Here is a 19,281-nt window from a genome sequence, read left to right as displayed (position 1 = left end):
GCGCCAAGCGCCAGTGCACAGCCCCAACGCACTCGTGTATTATTCATGCATTCTCACAACAAAGGCAAGAGGGACAAGATACGTCTAATTCCCTAACAAACTAATGAATCACGGACCAAGAATTCGCCACCGAAGTTCAACGAAATCGTACGCGCAAGAAAGAGATCCAGGGAGGAGACCATGAAGGCGACCAGGAAAGGAGAGAGCACGGCTACGGAGCGGGAAGAGATAGCATAGAGGACGGGGTTTGGGGGTGAGGAGGGCAACAGGAAGTCTGGGGAACCGGCGTTGAGCGCTGAGGAGGTCGATGGCGCGTTCTGAGTACGTCTGCGGTAGCTTTTCACAGACATACGCACCCGCATCACATCAGCCAGACACACAACACACAACACAATAGGTACCAGACACACCGCTCCTTACACAGGCACCGCCGAAAACGGGCGCCACCTCCACCGCTCGTCGCCGCCATCGCCGAAGCCGTCCTCGCTACCACAACCTCCGTCCTCGCCATCGCCGAGGCCTTCGTCACCATCATTTAAAAATCTCCTCCGAAATCGCCTCCTCCGAAGTCTCCTCCTCCAAAATCGTTATCCTGCCCGTCCATATAGCCGTCCATATAAGCATCGTGCTGTCCCTGTGCTTCGTTAGCTCACAATTTCGGCGGAAGTTGAAAGAACCACTCACATCGGCGATCATGTTTCCGAGCATCATTCCTCCAAGAAGACCACCACCGGCACCGAGCATGGCAGCGCCACCGGGTCCCATGCCGCCTCCCATGCGCTGAGGGCGGCCCATCATCATAGGCTGCTGCTGGTACATCATCGGCTGTTGGCCGTATCCGCCGCCGTAACCCTGCTGGGCGTAAACAGGAGGAGGTGGCGCGCCACCGTAGCCCTGGTGGCCGTATCCCTGCTGTCCATAGCCCTGCTGCCCGCTGTGGTGGTTGTTAAGCTTCGAGGAGAGCTTAGAGAAGAGACCACCTCGGTGGGACGACTGGCCCTGGTTGCCCTGCTGCACTGGCGTGTTGTTCTGAGGAGGAGGCGTAGAGTACTTCTCGCTGTTGTTGTTGTACGAGGACTTCTCGTTATTCGAGGGAGGAGGGCCAGACGGCGCAGCGTACTGGTTGCTGTCGGACTGAGGAGGATCGTCGGCGGGGCTGACGTTAGTCTGGATCTTATCGGCCGGTTCAGTGGCGTACACACGAACCGTACTCACTGCGTCCACTGCGACTTGGGGCCCCCGGGAGCCTTAGTGTTCACTTTACGTCAGATCACAATCCGAATAGCGGCAGGAGCGAGCGTCAGGCTTACCGTAGAAGTACTGGTTGTAGTTGCTGTCGAACCTGAAGTGTCAGATCATTCATTCCTTCAATGAGACAAATAGGTGGCGGCAACACGGAGGAAGAATCACCGAACTGTACTCACTGGGAGACCCATCCGTCGGGAAGAGGTCGGGGATCAGGTTGGGGAGCCATTGCTGATGTTTAACCAAGAAACCAAGATATAACAGTCGATGGAAAAGGTTGAAGTGGAGAAAAGAGAAGATCGAAGAAGCGGTGGGTAGAGACTTCGGTCCGCCAAGAGCCAGCCCCGCTGCTTGGTGGGGTTGGCCGATGGGCGCAGCCCGCGCAGCTGGCGCGCTCCGGAAGCCCAAGACCGGACGTCTCACCGATGACGAAAGTCACGTGCAAACCTTCCCTGAAACGTTCCTTGTCCGATTTGCCACTCAATCAACACTGCCAGGAGTAACCCGCAAAAGCATCAGGCCACGGACGATGACGCATCGTTACCAGCACGCAACGTGACTGACAGCACGACCTCAGCCTCTCCGACCAGCGCCAGCCAGAAGCATCAAGTATCAAGCAGTGCAGCAGCCATGCATCACCCCGACTCTCCGCCACCGGATAACATTCTCGAGGACCCTCTGGGAGAGCTCGACGCTGCCCTAAAGTCGCACGCCTTCGGCTTGGCGTCGTACCAGCTGCGGCCAGAGGTATCTTATCCGCGCACAGACGACGAGAAAGCTAAGGTGCGAGATGAGGCTAAGGCAGAGGGTCACACGCCAGAAGGTGTCGCTGGTCGTGCGCATCTCGTTCTGCTAAAGAACGAGGGAGAGGCAGACATCCTCCTCGATCAGCGAGGCTACACTGTGAGTCATCCCAACACATGTCTCGAACATTCCGGGGCCGGCAGTTGTGGTGGCCGATGGCTGATCGTTCAGATTGAGAAAACAACAGCTCAGCAGCCACTGCTATCGTCAACGTTTGAGTCGCTCGACGCCCTGCTCATCGCTCTGAGCCCCGCGTACCAAGAAGCCATGCAGGAGGAGCTGCTGAGGCGCTTCGAGGGCGGTGTCAGCAGCCGTTTCAATTACGATGATGAAGAAGTTGTTGAGGAGCCTAAGTGGATAAATTAATCTCACCATGTGCTGCGAGGGGCAGAACACTCTTTACACATTGCATTCGCAGCGGGACTGCGCGCTGCGGCCCGTCCAGCCGATGGTCTCAATAGACGTGTAGAAGACTCGAAAAGCTTGACGAGGAGCCTACCGGCCATTTCCGTGATACCCTGCTCCTGGTATACATCGTGCTTCGTGCTCAGTGAGCAGTGGTGGCACGACTCCTCACGTGGAAATCGCTATCTGTGTATGTATAGTCTGGAATGGCAGTGTGCTGCACTATGTATGCAGCATTCGGCCACATTGGAATCGTTATGCATGCGCCGAAGCACATCTCCGGCGTTCTCTCGTAGATAGCGCAGATCGGACTGTACCCCGCGTCACCCTGCCGCTTTAGCCTCCGCACCTCCACCGCCTCAGACGATCGTCAGCATCCATCGACTTCGTGGTTCTGAACTTCACTAACCGCCCGTAAACACCTACACCATGTCGTCCCCGGACGAGAACCATCCTCTGCTTCCACCAGGGGCCCACCCCACTCCGTCCCGAAAACTGGGTGCGCGGCGATACGTGCCCAGCGAGAAGGCGAAGGGCAAGCAGCGCGCCGATCCCGACACCGTCATGTCGGACGATGAGCCTTCCTCGCCGTCGCCGCTCGATAAGGGGAAGGGAAAGGCGCCACCGGAAGACGACGCAGTGGGACGACCAGTCACCATCATTTTCTCCAATGACGACTCGCATCTCCAGGTCTGGGTCGAAGAGGGCGAGAACGTGCGGCACGTCAAGGATAAGGTGAGCTCATCGGCGTTTGCTACAAAGCTAACCGCAGATTCGTACACTCCGACCGAGCGTTGCCGGCTTACAGCTGAAGATTATTTATGCGGGACGCTTGCTGACCGACGGTATTCTGCTGCTTCCGTGGTTGCGCTCGCTGGAGGAGAGGGTGAAGCGACACGCGTCGGGCGTCTCTGGGGCGATCAGGGACGTCGTCGACCTGGCGGGCACGTCAGCCCCGGCACCTGCACCGGAGCAGGAACCGGCGAAGATCAACCTTCACTGTAATGTCGGCGGACCGCTCGAGACGAACAGCATTGGGGAAGAGGAAGACACGTCGGACGCAGAAGTTCGCCCCCAACGCCGAGGGTTCGACGCTCTTCTCGACGCCGGTCTGAGCCCCGAGGACGTCGCCGCCATGCGCCGCCAATTCTACGAAAGTCGCGGAGAGGAGGTACCTGACGGTCTTGACGGCGACGTTAGCGATGAGCATGCCCGTGCTCTAGAGGAACAGTGGATTGAGGGCGACTTGACGCCAGCCACTGCAACGAGTGAGTATGCCAGCTCTTGCGCTCTTGTTGTAGCTGACAGCCAGCGACACAGGAGGGAATGTTCGCGTCGATCCTGCACGGCTTCCTGATCGGCTTCCTGTACCCGCTCCTGCCCTGGTTCTTCTTCAAGGACCAACCGCTGCCCAACTTCTTCGACGCAGAGGCGGAAGCAGACCAGCGATTCCGCAGAGAGGAAGCGGCGCTGCGGGCAGAAGAGGAGCGTCGTGCGGCGATTCACGCTACAGCTATGGGGCTGGCGCCGCCGCCGGCTGTCCCCGACGTGCCTCCTGAAGATGACGGAGAGACAGTCAGCGTATCGGCCCGCGTGTCCAACTCGCCGCTCGTTGGCGGGGAGGTCGTGTCGAGTGTCGCATTTGGGAAGAGGACACAGGTAAGCTGCATCGGAATTCGCCCTGAGCTGACTCCAGATCGGCATTATTCTCGGCACGCTCATCAACCTCGTGTTCGGATCACTGAACTACCTGGGATAGATCATTCATTTGTATATGCAGTTGTATCATGGCCTTCCTCTCTGCTTCGTGGCTTATGATCACTATCAGCTTCAGCGCTCGCGCCCTCGCCAAGAAGACTACTGCCCTGTATCTCTTGTCCAAATGCCTTAGCTCGCTCGACAGGCCGCCAAGAACCAAGAGCAAGCCACTTCACATACCACAGCACAGGCCACAACATCCCTGGTCCCCACACCGAGCAGAAGCCGTGTATGGAAGCCAGATAGTCTGTGTTCTGTGCACTTGACGCTCGAGAACTCGGAGGCCGATCAGAACTGTTACAACTCGGTTGCATCGAGAACCTAAGGTAAAATATGGGAGTATTTGGGGCGGCCGTCAAGGCGCGTAGCATGCGAAGGTATAGCTGGACTAGGGGGGAGGCATGCGCGATGCTCATGCTCGGCTCAAGATCCAAAAGTCGTGAGAACGAAGTGAAAAATCCCAAGAAGCAAGAGGAGGAGAAGACACGGGACCGGCAGGCCCGGCAGGGGCGGGATGGGAAGGGAGAGGGAGGAGGCGGGCGGGCTCTCAGCGTCTGGTGTCGAGTTTGCCGTAGCGGGGACGTCGGACCGCTTAGACGGCGATGTAGGCTGCAAGACAGGCGGCGAGGGTGAAGAGACCCGGGGCGGCGAACTTGGCCACTCCCGAGTCGGCAGACGGCGAGGGCGAGGCCGACGCCGAGGCACGGGTAGCTGTCGTTGAGGTCCGGGTTGAGGTCGAGGTAGAACTGGCAGTGTCGGCGACGGCCTTGCCGGATCCAGACGGCGTAGCGGAACCCGAAGGGGCCGCAGCGACCGCACCAGCTCCGGAAGCACCAGCAGAAGGGGAGGCGCCGGCCGCACCGGGGTTCGTCGTTCCGGCAGCAGAGCCAGAAGGCGAGGCGTTGGCACCGGTGCCCGTGGCCCAGATGAAGTCGTCCGTGCTGCTGGTAGCGAGCTGCTTGACCTCATCGTCGAAGTTGCCCTCCATCGAGTTCAGGTGGAAGCGGGCCGAGTACTGCTGGTACGGGTACTCGCCCTCCTTGAGGCCGAGGGAGCGGTAGCGGATGAAGTAGTACTTTCCGTTCTCACCGACGCTGGGGTCGATGGTGGTGCTGATGCTCGAGGTGGCCGAGACGTCAACGCTCTCGCCGAGGTTCTGGACACAACGCTGGTCAGTCTCAGAGCCGATGCAGAGGTCGATGCTGCACGGTCCAATGTCCGGGAGGTTCGGCGCCTCGCCGTCGTCAACCCAGTCGACGCGGAGCACCTGGCCGCCGTATGCCTGCGTGTGGGCGACGGGGTTCGTCGTATAGATCGTCGCGAGCGCCGGGGCGGCGAGGGCGAGCAGGACGGCGAACATGGCGAGTGGAGTGGTGGCGAGTAAGAAAGAGGAGGTGGTGATGGAGATGGCCGTACGGAGTACGACGCGGGAAGGAGAGCGATAAAGTTTGAAACGAGTGTCGGGGGACTGGCTGGCAGTCGTGAGGCGGAGGAGGGTTGCTGGTCGTAGAGATGGGGAGTGCGCCGGATGTCGTCTCGCGAGCCCCGTATTATAGAGACGAAGGGCAAGAAGGGAGTGAGGGGCTTGGCGGGGCCGACTGGCGGTCGGACGGTCAGGTCAGGCGCGCGCGATATCTCGTTGTACCAAGAGTCAAGGTTGGATGCCGAATGGTCCGGATGCAGGAAGCAATCAGTGATGGAGTGCACGGTAGTGCACGGTATGCAGGTATCAGGAACCGTGCGCACGGCGTCTGCGCCGTTTTGGGTGATTGTTTGCGTCCATACACTGCGACCCCAGTTGTGCGATGGAGCGCCCGTAGTAGTGCCCCTGCGCCTCCTCCCTGCACGCAATGCAGCCATGCAGCCCGAGCCAGCCTGAGACGTCTAGAGTAGCGTCTGAGACTCATGGAGCCAGGAGTGTGGCGCAGTCAGTGATGAGGACATCCCCGTCTTCTCACCGCCCAAGCCGTAAACCGATCCCGCACCGGACCGGGACCGGGCATCTTATGTTTTGCCTCCCATGCCTGCCAAGTACATTGCTCTCCTGTACGACGGGCTGGTGGCCCGGGCGTCCTCCATTATTGTGCGTCCTCAGCGTTGAGATGCATCGAATCACGATCGACTGCGGTGCACCCGCGCACGACTGCGACGGACGCCGAGCTATGCTGAGCAACAACAACAACAACGACCCGATCCGGTACGAGAACTCCTGACTGCAGTGTCAGGTGCATGACGCGTCTCGCAAAATCAACAGGCTGGTCCGACGCCCCTGGTGCCGGGCCCTGGATCAAGCCGATTTCAACCTGATACAACCCGCCCAGCCGGCCGCAGCCGCGTAGCCCAGCACTAGCCAGCACTAGGCCCAAGTCAGACGACTGCGTCCAGCCTGCGGTCCATGAGAACCAGATCTGCGGAGGCTGAGAGTGGGAGGACCGATTAAGGTTTGCTCGGCACGCTTGGGACGCGTGCGCTTCACGCGAGAGACAGATGGCCGAATTTCACGTGACTGCGTCAATCGTTCGGCAAAACTTTGCCTCCGTCGATAATCTTTGGAAGGGCAGTGGTCGATTGTTGCCGGTGTCGAGTCAAGAAACGAGCGCCAGGCGCCAGGTAAACGAGTAAACGAGTTCTGGGCCGGTCGGAAGAGCTCACCCGCGTTTTCCGCCTAGCCACCCAAGCCGTTCCAACCGTTCGACCGGGGCTCTCAAGTGATTGAAATCTATCTCGATTTCACCACCACCTTCACCCCTCCCCACCACTCTTTCCAGCATGCTTTCCTTGAGGACAGCTGCGAGCCGCGCCGCCGGCGTGCGTGCCCTCAGCACCTCTGCCGCGCGCATGGGCGCCCCCAAGCCCATCGACGACAGCACCAGCGCTCTCGACTGTGAGTGAACGAGGCGGAAGGAACGATCAGCGATAGTAACCTTCCGGCGAAGAAAACGCTTGGGTCGCCCCGCAAAGACTAACGTTATCAGACAAGATGCACCGTCCCTCCGCGCGCCTGCCGCACCTTGTCCGCGCCCACCCCCGCGCTCCCAGCGCTGAGGAGGCCGTCACCAACATCCTCTACAACACCCCTCCCCCGTCGCTTGAGCCGTTCAAGCGTCACCTCCTCAACTGTCTTGTCCAGAACGAGCCCGGTGTCCTGTCGCGTGTGTCCGGTATTCTTGCTGGCCGTGGCTTCAACATTGGTGCGTATTCCAGCTGCAAGGAGCTGAGGACGAAGCTGACTTGCAGACTCGCTTGTCGTCTGTCAGACCGAGATCCGCGACCTCTCGCGTATGTCGATCGTCCTCCGTGGGCAGGACGCCGTTATCGAGCAGGCGCGCAGGCAGCTCGAGGACCTCGTCCCCGTCTGGGCTGTGCTCGACTACACGAACACGCCCGTTGTTGAGCGTGAGCTTCTTCTCGCGAAGATCTCGATCCTCGGCCCTGAGTTCGCCGACGCTCAGCTGAACCCTTCGGCTGGTGAGGAGCTCGCCGCTCGCGAGGAGAACCTCGTCCGCCACTTCGAGGCCAAGGGCTCGAACCCGTCCGGCCTCCCCGAGGGTGTCAAGGAGCCGGAGCTCTACCCGTCGCGCCGCCGTGAGGTGACCGCCTCCGAGGCCCTGATTGCCAAGAACCTGCACCTCTCGGCCATCAAGACGCTCGCGGACCAGTTCGGCGGCCGCGTCGTCGACGTCGCTGAGGAGAGCTGCATCGTTGAGCTCACCGCCAAGAGCTCGCGTGTCGAGTCCTTCCTCGGCCTCATGCGCCCCTTCGGCGTCCTCGAGGCCTCGCGCTCCGGCGTCATGGTCCTCCCCCGCACCCCCGTCGCCCGTCTCACCGAGGACGAGGAGGTCGTCGTCCAGACCGACTCCCCCGACATGTCCTCCCTCCCTCCTGGCTAAGCGCCCGATAGAGGACAGCATAAAATGTCAAATAGGTTTTATTTACTATCTCATGTACAATTGAAAAAGCGTACGTTTAGCATGCATCTGGAATTTGGTTAGCCTTGTCGTTTTTGCCAGGAACGTTGCTCACACGAGCGTTTTAGCGGTCACCAAACGCTCAGACGATCAAGGCGTGTGGTGGTTGTGTGTCTAGAATTGCAATACATAGATATAAACCTCGCTCCGGCTCGGCTTACAAGATTCTATATGGTGTGTTGTCTACAACGGACGCGCTTACGGAACAATTTTGGCCGCAATGGGGTAGATCTGCTCGTAGACGGAGAAGACGATACCGCCGGACATGACGAGACGTCCGAGACGGGGGACCGTTCCCTTCCAGAACTTGAGGATACCTTCCTCGGTCAGGATACGGTACGCGCAGTGGAGAGCGTTGCGGTACTGCGTGCGCGCCTCCAGCGACTGCATGCGGGTCTTGACAACGCTGGGTTGTTAGCTCCACTGTTCTCATTCGGAGCTGGCTCCGCTTGTGCACTTACTCAAAGGGCATCGTCGTGTAGACGGTGATGACACCGGCCGTAGAACCGATACCAAACGTCATCCATCCGGGCATCTTCTCTCCGGCGGGCATGGAGCCCTGGGCCAGCTGCTTCAGCGTCGAGTACGAGGAGAAGCGGACGGCCGAGTTGGCGCCCTGGCGGAGCATAACGGGTCCGACACCGCGGTAGATACCGCGCCATCCCTCCTCGGCGACAATCTTCTTGACACCGTCGAGCATGCCGTTGAAGCGCGGCTGGGCGCGCTGCGCGTCCTCGATCATCTTGGTCTTGATCGTCTCACTCGGCGTAACCGCGATGATCGCCTCCATCATACCCGCTCCAAGACCGGCAAGCATGCTCCGCGGCGCGGTCAGCTTGCCCTCGTCGTCCTTCAGCAGACCCTTGAACTGGTCGTACGTCGTGAAGCGCACTCCGGCCTTGGCCGCGTTGCCGATGACCACGGCGGGGACACCGGCATACAGGCCGCGCAGGCCGTGGTTCTTCAGCGTGTCGCGCAGGAGACCGACCAGGCTGACCTTCTGGAATTGTCAGCGATGCTCTCGGGGGAGCAAAGAAGGGGCGAGCAATATAGCTCACACGACTCCCGCACTCACCTGGCCGTTGTGTCCGCCGAACTGCAGCTGCGTCTTAAGGTTCTCGAGCGGGTACGTGATGAACGCCTCGACACCGCCGGCGGACGCGCCGGCGATGAGCGACGCGATGGGCTTCTCCTTGGCCTTGGCGTCTGCCATTTTTGTGTTGGGATGAGTGGTGAGTAGTGAGGTTGCGAAGTTGCCAAAGTCGGACGAGTAGCAGAACGCCCAGTTATCGCGCAATCTTTCGGATTTCAGTGAGTCGGTCCCAGGGTAAACCACCAGAGCAGGGCCGGCTAAGCGGTCCACTTGAAGCCTCCGACTACCCGATAATCATCAACGGGGGTATTTGCCTCCGCACTCAACCGCTCACTCAGCGCTGACCACGCGAGTGTGTCCTGACCCCGCCCCCGCATATTGGCAAGGCACTTCACAACAAATCTCGCCTTCCCTCCACCTTCCCTCCGCATCCACACCATGATCGAAGCTGGGCAGACGCTACTCGGCCCGGGCTGGACGGCCGTGGAGCACTTTGACGATATCGACGACGACGAGTACGAGGAGGAGGAGGAGGTATGCTGCGAATTCCTCAGCGAGCTGACATACAGGAATACGTCGTGCTCGACCTTGGAACGTCGATGGATGCGCGGACGCTGCAGACCGAGGCGACGTATCAACTTGTCGTAAGCGTCCTCCCTCCCTCCATCCAGCTAACCACATTAGGGCTTGGATACCCCGCAACCCTTCCTGAAGATCGGCGACCACATCTTTGTCGGCGCGGTCACCCCGCTGATCGGCGACGAGGTTGTGTTTGACGTTATCAGACGTGAGCTAAGTCATCCGTCGCGCGAGCTGACGAGACAGAGGAAGATGATCCGCAGAAGCCTCAGCACCGACCAGTCCTAACGACGCACTCGCGCGTCAGCATGCGCGAGGTCACACTCATCCCGAAGGTCGCGCCGGCCGAGCAGACCCTTCCCGAGTTAAACCACGGCATGTTCCCGCAACGCGTGCCGGGCGAGGAAGGCACGCCGGCGCGTACGCCGAAGAAGAAGGCCGAGAAGGAGACACCGGCGAGGCGCAAGTCGACCCGCGTCGTTGCTACGCCCGCGAACGAGACGCCGTTGGCTGGCAGCACCGCTGCATCGACACCTGCCGCCTCGGGATCTGGCACACCAGCGACTGAGACGAAGAAGGGCCGTCCCCGCGGCCGCTACACTCGTGTTAGCTTGCCCATCTCCACGATGGAGGACCTGATGAACATCCAGCTCGCTGGTGGACTGGGCGATGTGCGACGTGAGTGTAATGCCCTCCTAGAAACCAGCTCGATGTGTGACCTCCTTAGCTGACCCACAGTCGAGATTGCACCCGACGCCACCCCCGAGCTGCTTGCGCAGATCTCGGCCATCCGCGCCAAGCCAACACGGCCTGGCGACAAGCTCACCAAGCCTCAGGAGGACCGCCTCATCCGCGGCCTGCCCGCTACTGGACCCGGCAGTCGCGGCGGCCGCGGATCGCGCGGTCGTCGAGGAACACGCGGTCGTCGGGATACGCTGTTTGCAGAGGCGGAGGATGAAGGCGAGGAGGAAGGTGACAAGGATGAGGGCGCGGAGGCCGAAGTGGCTGGATCGTCGACGCCGGCCGAGTGGCCTGCTTCCTCCTCCGCTGGGCCCTCAACTCGGCAGACCAGGGCATCCAAACATGTTGAAGCTGGAGGCAACGGCGAGGGCGGGGAGAAGAGCGCGGAGGCTGTTGATAACGAAGGGGACGTCACTATGGCGGACGGACCCGCCGAGTCTGAAGACGAGCTGCGCGAGATCGACGACGACGACATGCAGGCGCTCCGGAAAGACTAGGTAGAAGTGAATTACATCTGTTACACTACTTTGTTCGCTGTATGTATTTGTGTCCATGTCAGAGTGTCACTTCCAGCCATCTGCTGGGACACAGCAATCCTTTGCTTGATTGCCTGGGCTCAAGTCTGCCCCCACCTTCTCCCACTATCGCGTATCACAAGAGAAGAGGAACCGGAGTAAAAACCACAAAATCAAACGCTGCTGAAAATTATTGGAAAGTAGATAGAAGGGAAGGGAAGAGACTAGCTCCACAAGGGGTAGTCGGGCGGTACGTCGAGGGCGTTCCAGTTCGTCGTGAGCTGGCCAAGCGCCGAGTCCTCGTCCATGAGGAAGGAGAAGATGTCGAACGCAGCCTGGTCCTGACCCTGCTGCGGCTGCTGAGGTTGCTGCTGGGTGGGGTCCGCGCCGTTGCCGTTTGGTGCGGCCTGGCCGTTCTGCTGCTGCTCGTGCCCGACGCCATTGATGATCATCTCGTCCAGGATTGCGCCAGCGTGTCCGGACGGTTGGCCTGGAACGACGGCCGAGGAAGCTGTCTGGCCGGCCTCGGTGCCCAGCCATGCGCCGGCGGCACCAGCGAGCGACAGGCCGTTGTTCTTCGTCGCGGCTGACGTCACCTGGGCGGCGATACCATAGGGACCGACGCTGTGGAACGCCGACGGAGGCAGCGACGCGGGCTGCTGCGTCGGGGTTGGCTGCGCGGCCCCATCGTCCAGCTTGCGCTTCTTCACGCCGTTCGTGTACTCGGACAGCTTGTGGTGGCTCGTGATCGGGTTCAGGAACAGGTTGTCCAGTAGCGTAAGCTCGTATGGCAGCTGCGTCGGCGGGAGCGGCGCAGGGAACGAAGCGTCGCTCGGGAGCGGGTCGTCGCGCGCAGAGCTGATGGCGGCACCGAAGCGCGCACCCGGCGAGCGACTGGGAAGATCGTTGCGGTTCGGCTTGACCTTTGAGAGCTGCTCGAGGATCGCAGTCGACACGCTGCGCATCGTCTCGTGGCACTGGCTGGCGGAGGGGACGCGAGGCGAAAGGTACTCGAGCACGGCGAGACACGACTCGATGTCCATCATGGCCTCGTCGAGCGAAGGCACATTGTTGCCCCCACCGTGGCTGTACAGGTTGAAAAAGGCGTACAGGAACGAGAGCCCGGCCATGAACGAGAAGTGGCTCGTCATCCAGAGCCAGCTGATACGGTTGTTCAGCTGCATGCGGCGGTAGATGCGGATGATGTACGAGGAGCTCGCCAAAACAGTCGACAGTGCGGTGCGCCCAGGTTTCGGGTTTCCACGCGAAGGCCGGAACAGCAAGAGACACGAGTTGTGGAAAGAGATGGCGTAGCCCTCCGATGAGACCGTTCCGCGGGGCTCTGGGGCGGTAGCGAGCCAGTGCTTGAGGCGCTCAAACATGTCGTCGAACCACTCCTGCTTGGGTAGGGGCTGCCCGTTGACACCGTACGTGTGGTTCAGGATCTCCGACTGCAGCTGGCGCAGTTTGATCGTGTGCATGAACACGGTCTTGTATGCGCAGACATCACCAGTGGGCGCACCGTACTGGCCAGCGTGAATGTCGACGTCGTGCTGCAGCGCCGGCAGAGGCACATACATGAAGCCGTCCGGAATGGATGGCGGGCGTCCGAGGGACTGTGACAACAGACGATCCATCTTGTAGGTCACCCAGAAGAGGCGGCGACGCATGTCGATCTCGAGGTTGTCGAGCTTCTCGGCCTGCGAGTTGTGCTCATTGTGGAAGCCAAGGTCAACACAGGTGCGCGAAGCCAGTCCGACGAGGAACCAGATCGATCCCTTGTCGGGGTTCAACAGCGAGTACCAAACGAGCAGAAGAATCGCTTGCAGGCCGATGTAGGACTGCGCTTCGAAGACTGCGTCGAGGTGTTTCAGAGCCTCAGCATGGAAGGCTTCTGAGCACGCACGGAGCTCGTCGGGAGGATCGACGAAACGTGAGCTGGCCATTGTACTCAGCGCAAGGACCATCATGACCACGAATACGTCACTCTCATCGACGTCTGTGCCCTCGCGCATGCGCTGAATCTGTTTCCCGAGCGTCGGGATATGAATCATGGGCGCGGTCACACCGACAAAGTCGACGTACGCCGCAACGAGGCGCTCAACCGCGGGCTGGGGAGGCAGCGGTGGGACATTGAACCGACGCTTTCCACGCTTTGACGAGCCGCTCTGCGAGGAAACAGAGGGAGGCCCACGAGAATGCGGAACATGCGAGGGAACATGCCCATGTGTGGAGCGAGGCGTATGCAAGTTGTCCTGCGACTCATCGGCATGTTCTACCAGGGGCGAATCCTTGCCAATCACTGAGCGGTCGCTAGGGGATTCGCCCGCACCGCGTATGGACCCCGAGTGACTAGGCGTGCCCGCAGAGTTGAGCAGCGTTGCGCCAGTTACCGCATGGCCTGTGCGCAAGGCGGCATCCTGGACCATGCGTGTGAGGGAAGTGGCGGCCGCCCCGGCGGTAATGGGGTTCTGAGCACGACCAGACCCGCTGCCAACAATGGGTGAATGGATCGAGTCACTGTGCGGAGTACTTGGGAAGTAGTCCGAGCCGCGTCTAGCGTGCGAAGGGCCGTCCCACGGCGATCTCATGGGCGGTTCACCTTCTGGACCTTGCAGGGTTGGGTCGATGGCCAATCCGCCTGAGCTACCGAGACCGCCCGACCCAACGAAGGACGCCATGTCCTGGGATGTGACCGAGGCGATCTCTCGTTTCCGGTTGGCAGCTGGGTCCGCCGCATTGGATGTGAGCGCAGCGACCTGCGCACGCAGGGATGCGACCTCCTGCTCGAGTGAATGCAGATAGCTGTGAGTGTGAGCATGACAAAGCCACAAGGCCGCGGACGGAGGGAAGGCGGGAGGGCAACTCACTTTCGGGAGACATTGGTCTTGCTGATCGCATCGAAGCCAATGCATTCGACCTTTGCACGTTCACATGCGGAGCAGGCCGGAAGTTTGCCGTCGCACTTCTGTTTTCGCGACCGACACCGGGTACATGACGAAATGGCACGGGCGACTTTATATTGTGTAGGGGCCATGTCGGCTTGAGGGGAATCGGCACCGGAGGCACGCGAGTTCGAGTTGGATCGAGCGGGTGCAGCAGGCTGCGAGAACGAGGACTGAGGATACGGAGAGTATGCTTCTGACGATGATGTGCGGCGCGCAGACGACGGCGCTTTCATCGTGTGTGCTCGGAGAGGACGACGGAAGGACGTTGGCTGACGGAGTTGCCAACTTGGTGTATTGCAGGAGCTATGGGGACTGTCCGGGTCAAGGCGTGCCGGAAGGGAAAGGGGGGTTGCCGCCTTGCGGATGTGTCGCCGTCGATGCTCTGAGCTCGACTTTTTTCGGTGTCGAGGTCGGGGATGTCCGAGAGGTCGACCGGGTGGAGGGCGGACGGGTTCACGCTGTGGGATGGCGGCCACAGACGTTGGGCACGGGGTATTCGATGGCACCGAGATGGACCAAAGAGGTAGAGGACGAAGGTGGGGGCGATGTCCTGTCTCTTTCGGAGTAGGCCTACACTCCTACGGTCGCACGTCTTCGTTCAGGCGCGGAGACAAATGCTTTAGCCGCCCAACTGCGCACGACACAACCGACTCGAAATACATCCGTTCACACCGCACCTGCGCTTATCGACTCGACCCGATGCATGAAACGTGCTCAGATTTCCTCAGCTCACTGTCGATGCCGTGGACGTGATGCATGCAAAGTCCTGCAGGGCCAGGATGCAGAGAAGGCTTGGAATGGGCTCTTGGCTGACTCGTTCCTGGGTCGCCCTTGGGCCCATGTTTGGCCCTCACCTCATCGGACGAGGCCGGCTCTGACAGGAGCGCCAGGTCTTCGGGCGCCTACCTCGGCTAGCACACGCCTATCGGAACACGCGCGTCGCAGACGCGTCATGTACATGATGTTGATTTTGCTGAGGTGACTGGACTTTCCTGAGACTTCCTTCACAACAACATCCTTGTAACACTACAACAATGAGTAAGCTACGGTGCAGGGAGCTCAAGCTGACATTAGGTGACAACCCCTATTACGGCGGCGGCGGCGGTGGCGGCGGATACATGGGCAACGGCGGCTCTCCGTACGGCGCGAGCCAGGACTCTCCGAGCAGGCGGGTATGTTGAGCTAGCGGCAATGCACGTCCAAGCTAACAGGCAGGGTGGACGCGCGAACCAGACCCTCCGTCCGGTGACCATCAAGCAGATCCGTGAGGCCAAGCAGCCGCATCCCGATGCCGACTGGCAGATCGATGGTGTCGATGTGTCCCACGTAAGTTGGGTATCGCTCCTCCAACTGACGGCAACAGATTCACTACATCGGCTCGGTGCACAACATGGCGACGACAGCGACCAACGTGATGTACGAGATTGGTGATGGCACGGGCTACATCGAGACGCGCCAGTGGCTCGACAGCGAGGCGGATGAGCAGGGCAAGACGGCGGGCATCGCGCAGGACAAGTACGTCTCTATGATCGGCACGCTCAAGAAGTTCAACGACAAGCTGCACGTGTCCGCGCAGCAGATCCGCCCCGTCGACAACTCCGACGAGGTCTACAACCACCTCCTCAAGGCGCTTGCCGTCAGTCTGTCCTACCGCAACCCTACGGCTAACGGAGTGAGTTGATGTGCAAGGAGAAGTGGTCAACGAAATGCGATGCTGACGCTATCCCCTCTACTCGTTCGCGCAATACGTTCATGTCAACTCGATTACACTCGATCAACGACTTGATAGGCTCCCGCTGGTGCTGGTGGTGTTGCGTCTGCGAACGACTATGCCGCTCCCGGTGCGGCCGGCGGCAACGCGTCCGAGTACGCCGACCTGCCTCCCCTCGAGCGCAAGATCATGGAGATCATTGCGGCGGTCGACGATGACGACGGAGTGCACGTCTCGACCGTTTCGAGGCAGTGTGGCGGCAGTGGCGAGGAGGTCATGTGAGTTGCCCAATTTGCGGTTGACTAAAGCTGACTCAACCAGGTCCGCGATCGAGAACCTTATGGCCGAGGGACGTCTGTTCTCGACGATCGATGATCTCGTAAGTTGAGACGGAGATGCGCGAACTGACAACGCAGCACGTGAAGGCGGCGTAAGCGTAGACGGACGAGAAAGGAGATGACGGCTGGTATCGCCTGCGTGCGATGGCAACTGGCCGCTCTCTCAACCCGTGCCGAAAAGTTTAATAACCACATGTACAATCATCCACAGATACAGATGACCTATGTATACTTTGACCCGAGAAGAGATAGTACAACAGAATGACATGATCTAGATTGTCTACATAACTTCGACCTCCTGCTCGGCGCCGCAGTCGCAGCGCTGCAGTTGGCGGGTCTTGCCGTCCTCATCCTCGATCTCCTCAATGGCGACAAACTCGTGGACGTGCTGGGCCTCCTGTCGTCGCTGGAACTGGTTGTTTCGCGTACGTTTACGGAGACTGCAGTCAGCTATCAACGATCCTTCCCACAGCTGTCACATAGACTTACTCTCTCAGCCCCTTCTCAAACTTGGCTTCCCGCTTGCGTTTCTTGAACTCCTCTCTCCGCTCCCACTCCTTGTCGAGACCTTCCTTGCCGCCCCACTTCTTCCACGCAACCTCCTCGACCTGCATGCGCAGAAACAGCATCATGTTCGAGTACGTCGATGCGTGCGGGTTCGCCTTGAGCAGGTGCGGCAGCAGGTCCGTGTCTCGCAGCTCCGGATCGGTAAGAAGGTAGTCCTGGGCGTCAGCTGTATCCCAAATTTCTAGCTGAGCATTGATGAGGGTACGGCTCACCTCCTTGCACTCCGTCTTGGTGAGGAGCGAGTACTTCTCGGGATGCTTCTCCTTGCAGCTCTTGCACACGCGGACATCAAACACCTTGAGGAACTGGTGGTCGATTTCGAGCGATTTACATTCAGAGCACCGCGGCGATGTGTCGGGGAAGATGGCCGGTTCCTCTCCCTCGCGCATCATCTGCTTCTCGCGCTGCTTCTCCCTCGCGAGCTCGATGACGCTCTTGATCCGGTCGCCCTCCTCATCTTCCTGGGTCAAGAAGCCTCCACGCGAGTTGTGCAGCTTGCTCAGGTCGTACTCGAAGTACTTGCCCAGTCGTGAGTCGCGCGGCAACGGTGCTGTCGTCTCGGCCGCCGCGGCTTGTTGCTCCGCAACCATGTTGCGCGCCGAGGACGGCAGCGGAGCCGCCTTGTTCACGTATCCTGGTCCTTTGCTGGTGTCATTGCTGGTGCTGCTCGTGTTGGAGAGCTTCTGCTTCGCCTTCAACCGGTTCAGTGCCGCCAAGCGCGCCTGCTGCGGCGTCAGGTCTGGCATTACGCAGATCTGCTGTGCTTCCCCTGGAAACTTGGCACGGTCCGTGGAAGAGGTTGCGTCACGAGGAGAACAACGGTGCCGACTGCGTTGACGCGGTGGTGAGGTAAGAGGCGTCGGGAACCCTCGGAGATGGTGTCAACGGTCGATGGTCCGGCGAACGAGCGCGCACTGAAGATGAGTGTGGAGGTGGAGGAAGCCGAAATTCAGACGTAACCATCGTCATCCGTCAGATGCAATCAGACACTGGACACCGGTCGTTCGCCACCCGGATCCATTTCGTGACTGCTTATCAAGCACGTTGATTGGCTGGAACCCGATCGCTGGCATCACCATTTCAATAGGGTCCAGTATCGTGCAAAGCACAAGGTTAATCGATGACCGCGAGAACCAAGTGAGGCTGGTGGGCGTCTCTTTAACTCCCTGCCTATCCGCGTGCATTGTCGATTAGGAACTGCTGCGGAAGAGTCCCAGAGTCAGACTCAGATTCGGAAACTAAATGCTATCGTCATACCACGCGCGAGTGGGCGGGTGGGGTGCAATGTCTGAGGACGGAGGGCGGGCTTGTGACGTCGATGTGTCTGGAGCCCTTGCTCTTGGTGGCGATGTGCCTGCGCGCTAGCTGGCATGAGGTCAGGTGGACATGACATCGCCCGCTTGCTCCCACACTTTGGTCCTTTGCATGCATCTCTCTTCTCTCCCCGAGTTCCCCGCGTCCTGCCTGCGCGCCTGCAGCGATTGCATGCGCATGACGGTCAACCTAATCGCCGCACTCCTTCGATTGTAAATAGAATGAAAGCAGCGTGGTAGGAAGGGGAAGGGCTTGGGAGAGATGCCTGTCAGCCACACCCGGCACATCCAGAACACACGACGATCTCGTCTGGTGTCTGGCCCAGTGTCTTTCGTCACTGCGCGCCCGTCCGCTTCAGACCCAGCACATGACCATCGCGCGAGTATAAAGGACCTCGAGATCCGGACACGACAGCTGCATCTTCCATCTGCCCATCCCCTCTAGCATCTACTGAACACCCCCCGCCACACCAACAACAGCAACAATGTCGACCTCTAACATGCCCAGGCGCCTCGCCACCGACGTGAGTACCCAGGACAGTGGCGGTTTCCCACGCCCTGGTTGGCTGGTTCAGCCGGGTGAACCGCGATAGCCATGAGCTTGACCAGCTCGCCTCTTCTGCCATTCAGAGGAGCGGGAGTGGCGACGAGCTGATGTGATCGTTTTTGAGTAAAGCTAACGTGCAGGTCGACCCGTCGAAGCTCTCGTCGGTCAAGAACATCCAGCAGGGTTCGTCAATGGTGAACCGCTTCGCCAAGCGCGACCCCGCCCTCTACCCCCTCGCCTTCATCATGGTCGGCATCGCCGGTGCGACCGGCTACTTCTTCGTGAGTCCACTCGCTCAAAGCTGCGAGGACCTTTCTAGCACAAGCTAACATTCCAGACCAGGAAGTTCGGTGACACGCACGGCGACCTTCACCTCGCCGAGAGCGGCGGCATGGTCCACCCTTGGGACGACAAGAGCAAGCACGAGGTCCACCCCAAGTGAGTAGCATGCTTAGGTAGATCCGTTCCAGCAGCTAACAACAGCTCCACCGCGGCGTTCAAGTACCGCTACAAAACGCCCCAGGGACACATGGAGGACGCGCACCCCGTCCTCAACTCGTCGACTCACAAGGTCAACAACCCCAGCACCAAGTGGAGCACTACCAGCTAAGCGAGGAGCTCGCGGTTCTCAAGTGTCAGAAGTCAAGTCAGAAGTCAACGTGATCGCCATGTGTAGTCAATAGTCAGAAGAATGCAGTCCCATAACGACACTTTTTCGGGCGTTACTATATTCCGCTACAGACTTTTCC

The 19,281-nt window shown here is 59.9% G+C and overlaps 11 protein-coding genes across 11 annotated transcripts; 6 read left to right on the top strand and 5 right to left on the bottom strand.

Moving 5' to 3' along the window:
* Positions 1–535: 535 nt before the first annotated feature.
* On the bottom strand, positions 536–1,474 carry A1Q1_01486 (uncharacterized protein; the record flags this gene model as incomplete). The annotated part of the gene is made up of 4 exons (XM_014324525.1): positions 536–634; positions 685–1,247; positions 1,311–1,342; positions 1,425–1,474. 4 exons carry the CDS (start codon positions 1,472–1,474, stop codon positions 536–538), a joined length of 744 nt encoding a protein of 247 aa, XP_014180000.1.
* A 401-nt stretch (positions 1,475–1,875) lies between these two features.
* On the top strand, positions 1,876–2,415 carry A1Q1_01485 (uncharacterized protein; the record flags this gene model as incomplete). Its single annotated transcript, XM_014324524.1, has 1 exon — positions 1,876–2,415. The coding sequence occupies one exon, from the start codon at positions 1,876–1,878 to the stop codon at positions 2,413–2,415; it is 540 nt and encodes a 179-aa protein (XP_014179999.1).
* Positions 2,416–2,883: 468 nt separating this feature from the next.
* A1Q1_01484 (uncharacterized protein) lies at positions 2,884–4,213 on the top strand (the record flags this gene model as incomplete). The annotated part of the gene is made up of 4 exons (XM_014324523.1): positions 2,884–3,189; positions 3,263–3,722; positions 3,767–4,113; positions 4,151–4,213. The coding sequence occupies 4 exons, from the start codon at positions 2,884–2,886 to the stop codon at positions 4,211–4,213; spliced, it is 1,176 nt and encodes a 391-aa protein (XP_014179998.1).
* A 591-nt stretch (positions 4,214–4,804) lies between these two features.
* A1Q1_01483 (uncharacterized protein) lies at positions 4,805–5,572 on the bottom strand (the record flags this gene model as incomplete). Its single annotated transcript, XM_014324522.1, has 1 exon — positions 4,805–5,572. The coding sequence occupies one exon, from the start codon at positions 5,570–5,572 to the stop codon at positions 4,805–4,807; it is 768 nt and encodes a 255-aa protein (XP_014179997.1).
* Positions 5,573–6,981: 1,409 nt separating this feature from the next.
* Positions 6,982–8,102, top strand: A1Q1_01482 (regulatory subunit of acetolactate synthase, Ilv6p; the record flags this gene model as incomplete). Its single annotated transcript, XM_014324521.1, has 3 exons — positions 6,982–7,096; positions 7,188–7,403; positions 7,450–8,102. The coding sequence occupies 3 exons, from the start codon at positions 6,982–6,984 to the stop codon at positions 8,100–8,102; spliced, it is 984 nt and encodes a 327-aa protein (XP_014179996.1).
* A 276-nt stretch (positions 8,103–8,378) lies between these two features.
* Positions 8,379–9,393, bottom strand: A1Q1_01481 (inner membrane citrate transporter, Ctp1p; the record flags this gene model as incomplete). Its single annotated transcript, XM_014324520.1, has 3 exons — positions 8,379–8,586; positions 8,642–9,177; positions 9,256–9,393. The coding sequence occupies 3 exons, from the start codon at positions 9,391–9,393 to the stop codon at positions 8,379–8,381; spliced, it is 882 nt and encodes a 293-aa protein (XP_014179995.1).
* Positions 9,394–9,711: 318 nt separating this feature from the next.
* On the top strand, positions 9,712–11,090 carry A1Q1_01480 (uncharacterized protein; the record flags this gene model as incomplete). Its single annotated transcript, XM_014324519.1, has 4 exons — positions 9,712–9,807; positions 9,958–10,060; positions 10,105–10,530; positions 10,591–11,090. 4 exons carry the CDS (start codon positions 9,712–9,714, stop codon positions 11,088–11,090), a joined length of 1,125 nt encoding a protein of 374 aa, XP_014179994.1.
* A 242-nt stretch (positions 11,091–11,332) lies between these two features.
* A1Q1_01479 (uncharacterized protein) lies at positions 11,333–14,289 on the bottom strand (the record flags this gene model as incomplete). The annotated part of the gene is made up of 2 exons (XM_014324518.1): positions 11,333–13,913; positions 13,979–14,289. 2 exons carry the CDS (start codon positions 14,287–14,289, stop codon positions 11,333–11,335), a joined length of 2,892 nt encoding a protein of 963 aa, XP_014179993.1.
* A 958-nt stretch (positions 14,290–15,247) lies between these two features.
* On the top strand, positions 15,248–16,201 carry A1Q1_01478 (uncharacterized protein; the record flags this gene model as incomplete). Its single annotated transcript, XM_014324517.1, has 5 exons — positions 15,248–15,382; positions 15,420–15,728; positions 15,846–16,045; positions 16,089–16,146; positions 16,193–16,201. The coding sequence occupies 5 exons, from the start codon at positions 15,248–15,250 to the stop codon at positions 16,199–16,201; spliced, it is 711 nt and encodes a 236-aa protein (XP_014179992.1).
* A 184-nt stretch (positions 16,202–16,385) lies between these two features.
* Positions 16,386–17,418, bottom strand: A1Q1_01477 (hydrophilic protein; the record flags this gene model as incomplete). Its single annotated transcript, XM_014324516.1, has 2 exons — positions 16,386–16,545; positions 16,595–17,418. The coding sequence occupies 2 exons, from the start codon at positions 17,416–17,418 to the stop codon at positions 16,386–16,388; spliced, it is 984 nt and encodes a 327-aa protein (XP_014179991.1).
* A 1,052-nt stretch (positions 17,419–18,470) lies between these two features.
* On the top strand, positions 18,471–19,142 carry A1Q1_01476 (uncharacterized protein; the record flags this gene model as incomplete). Its single annotated transcript, XM_014324515.1, has 4 exons — positions 18,471–18,509; positions 18,673–18,813; positions 18,870–18,970; positions 19,016–19,142. The coding sequence occupies 4 exons, from the start codon at positions 18,471–18,473 to the stop codon at positions 19,140–19,142; spliced, it is 408 nt and encodes a 135-aa protein (XP_014179990.1).
* Between the last annotated feature and the right edge of the window lie 139 nt (positions 19,143–19,281).

Source organism: Trichosporon asahii (assembly GCF_000293215.1).
Source record: "Trichosporon asahii var. asahii CBS 2479 unplaced genomic scaffold scaffold00050, whole genome shotgun sequence".
Classification (NCBI taxonomy): domain Eukaryota; kingdom Fungi; phylum Basidiomycota; class Tremellomycetes; order Trichosporonales; family Trichosporonaceae; genus Trichosporon; species Trichosporon asahii.
This window is presented reverse-complemented; position numbering and strand designations above follow the sequence as displayed.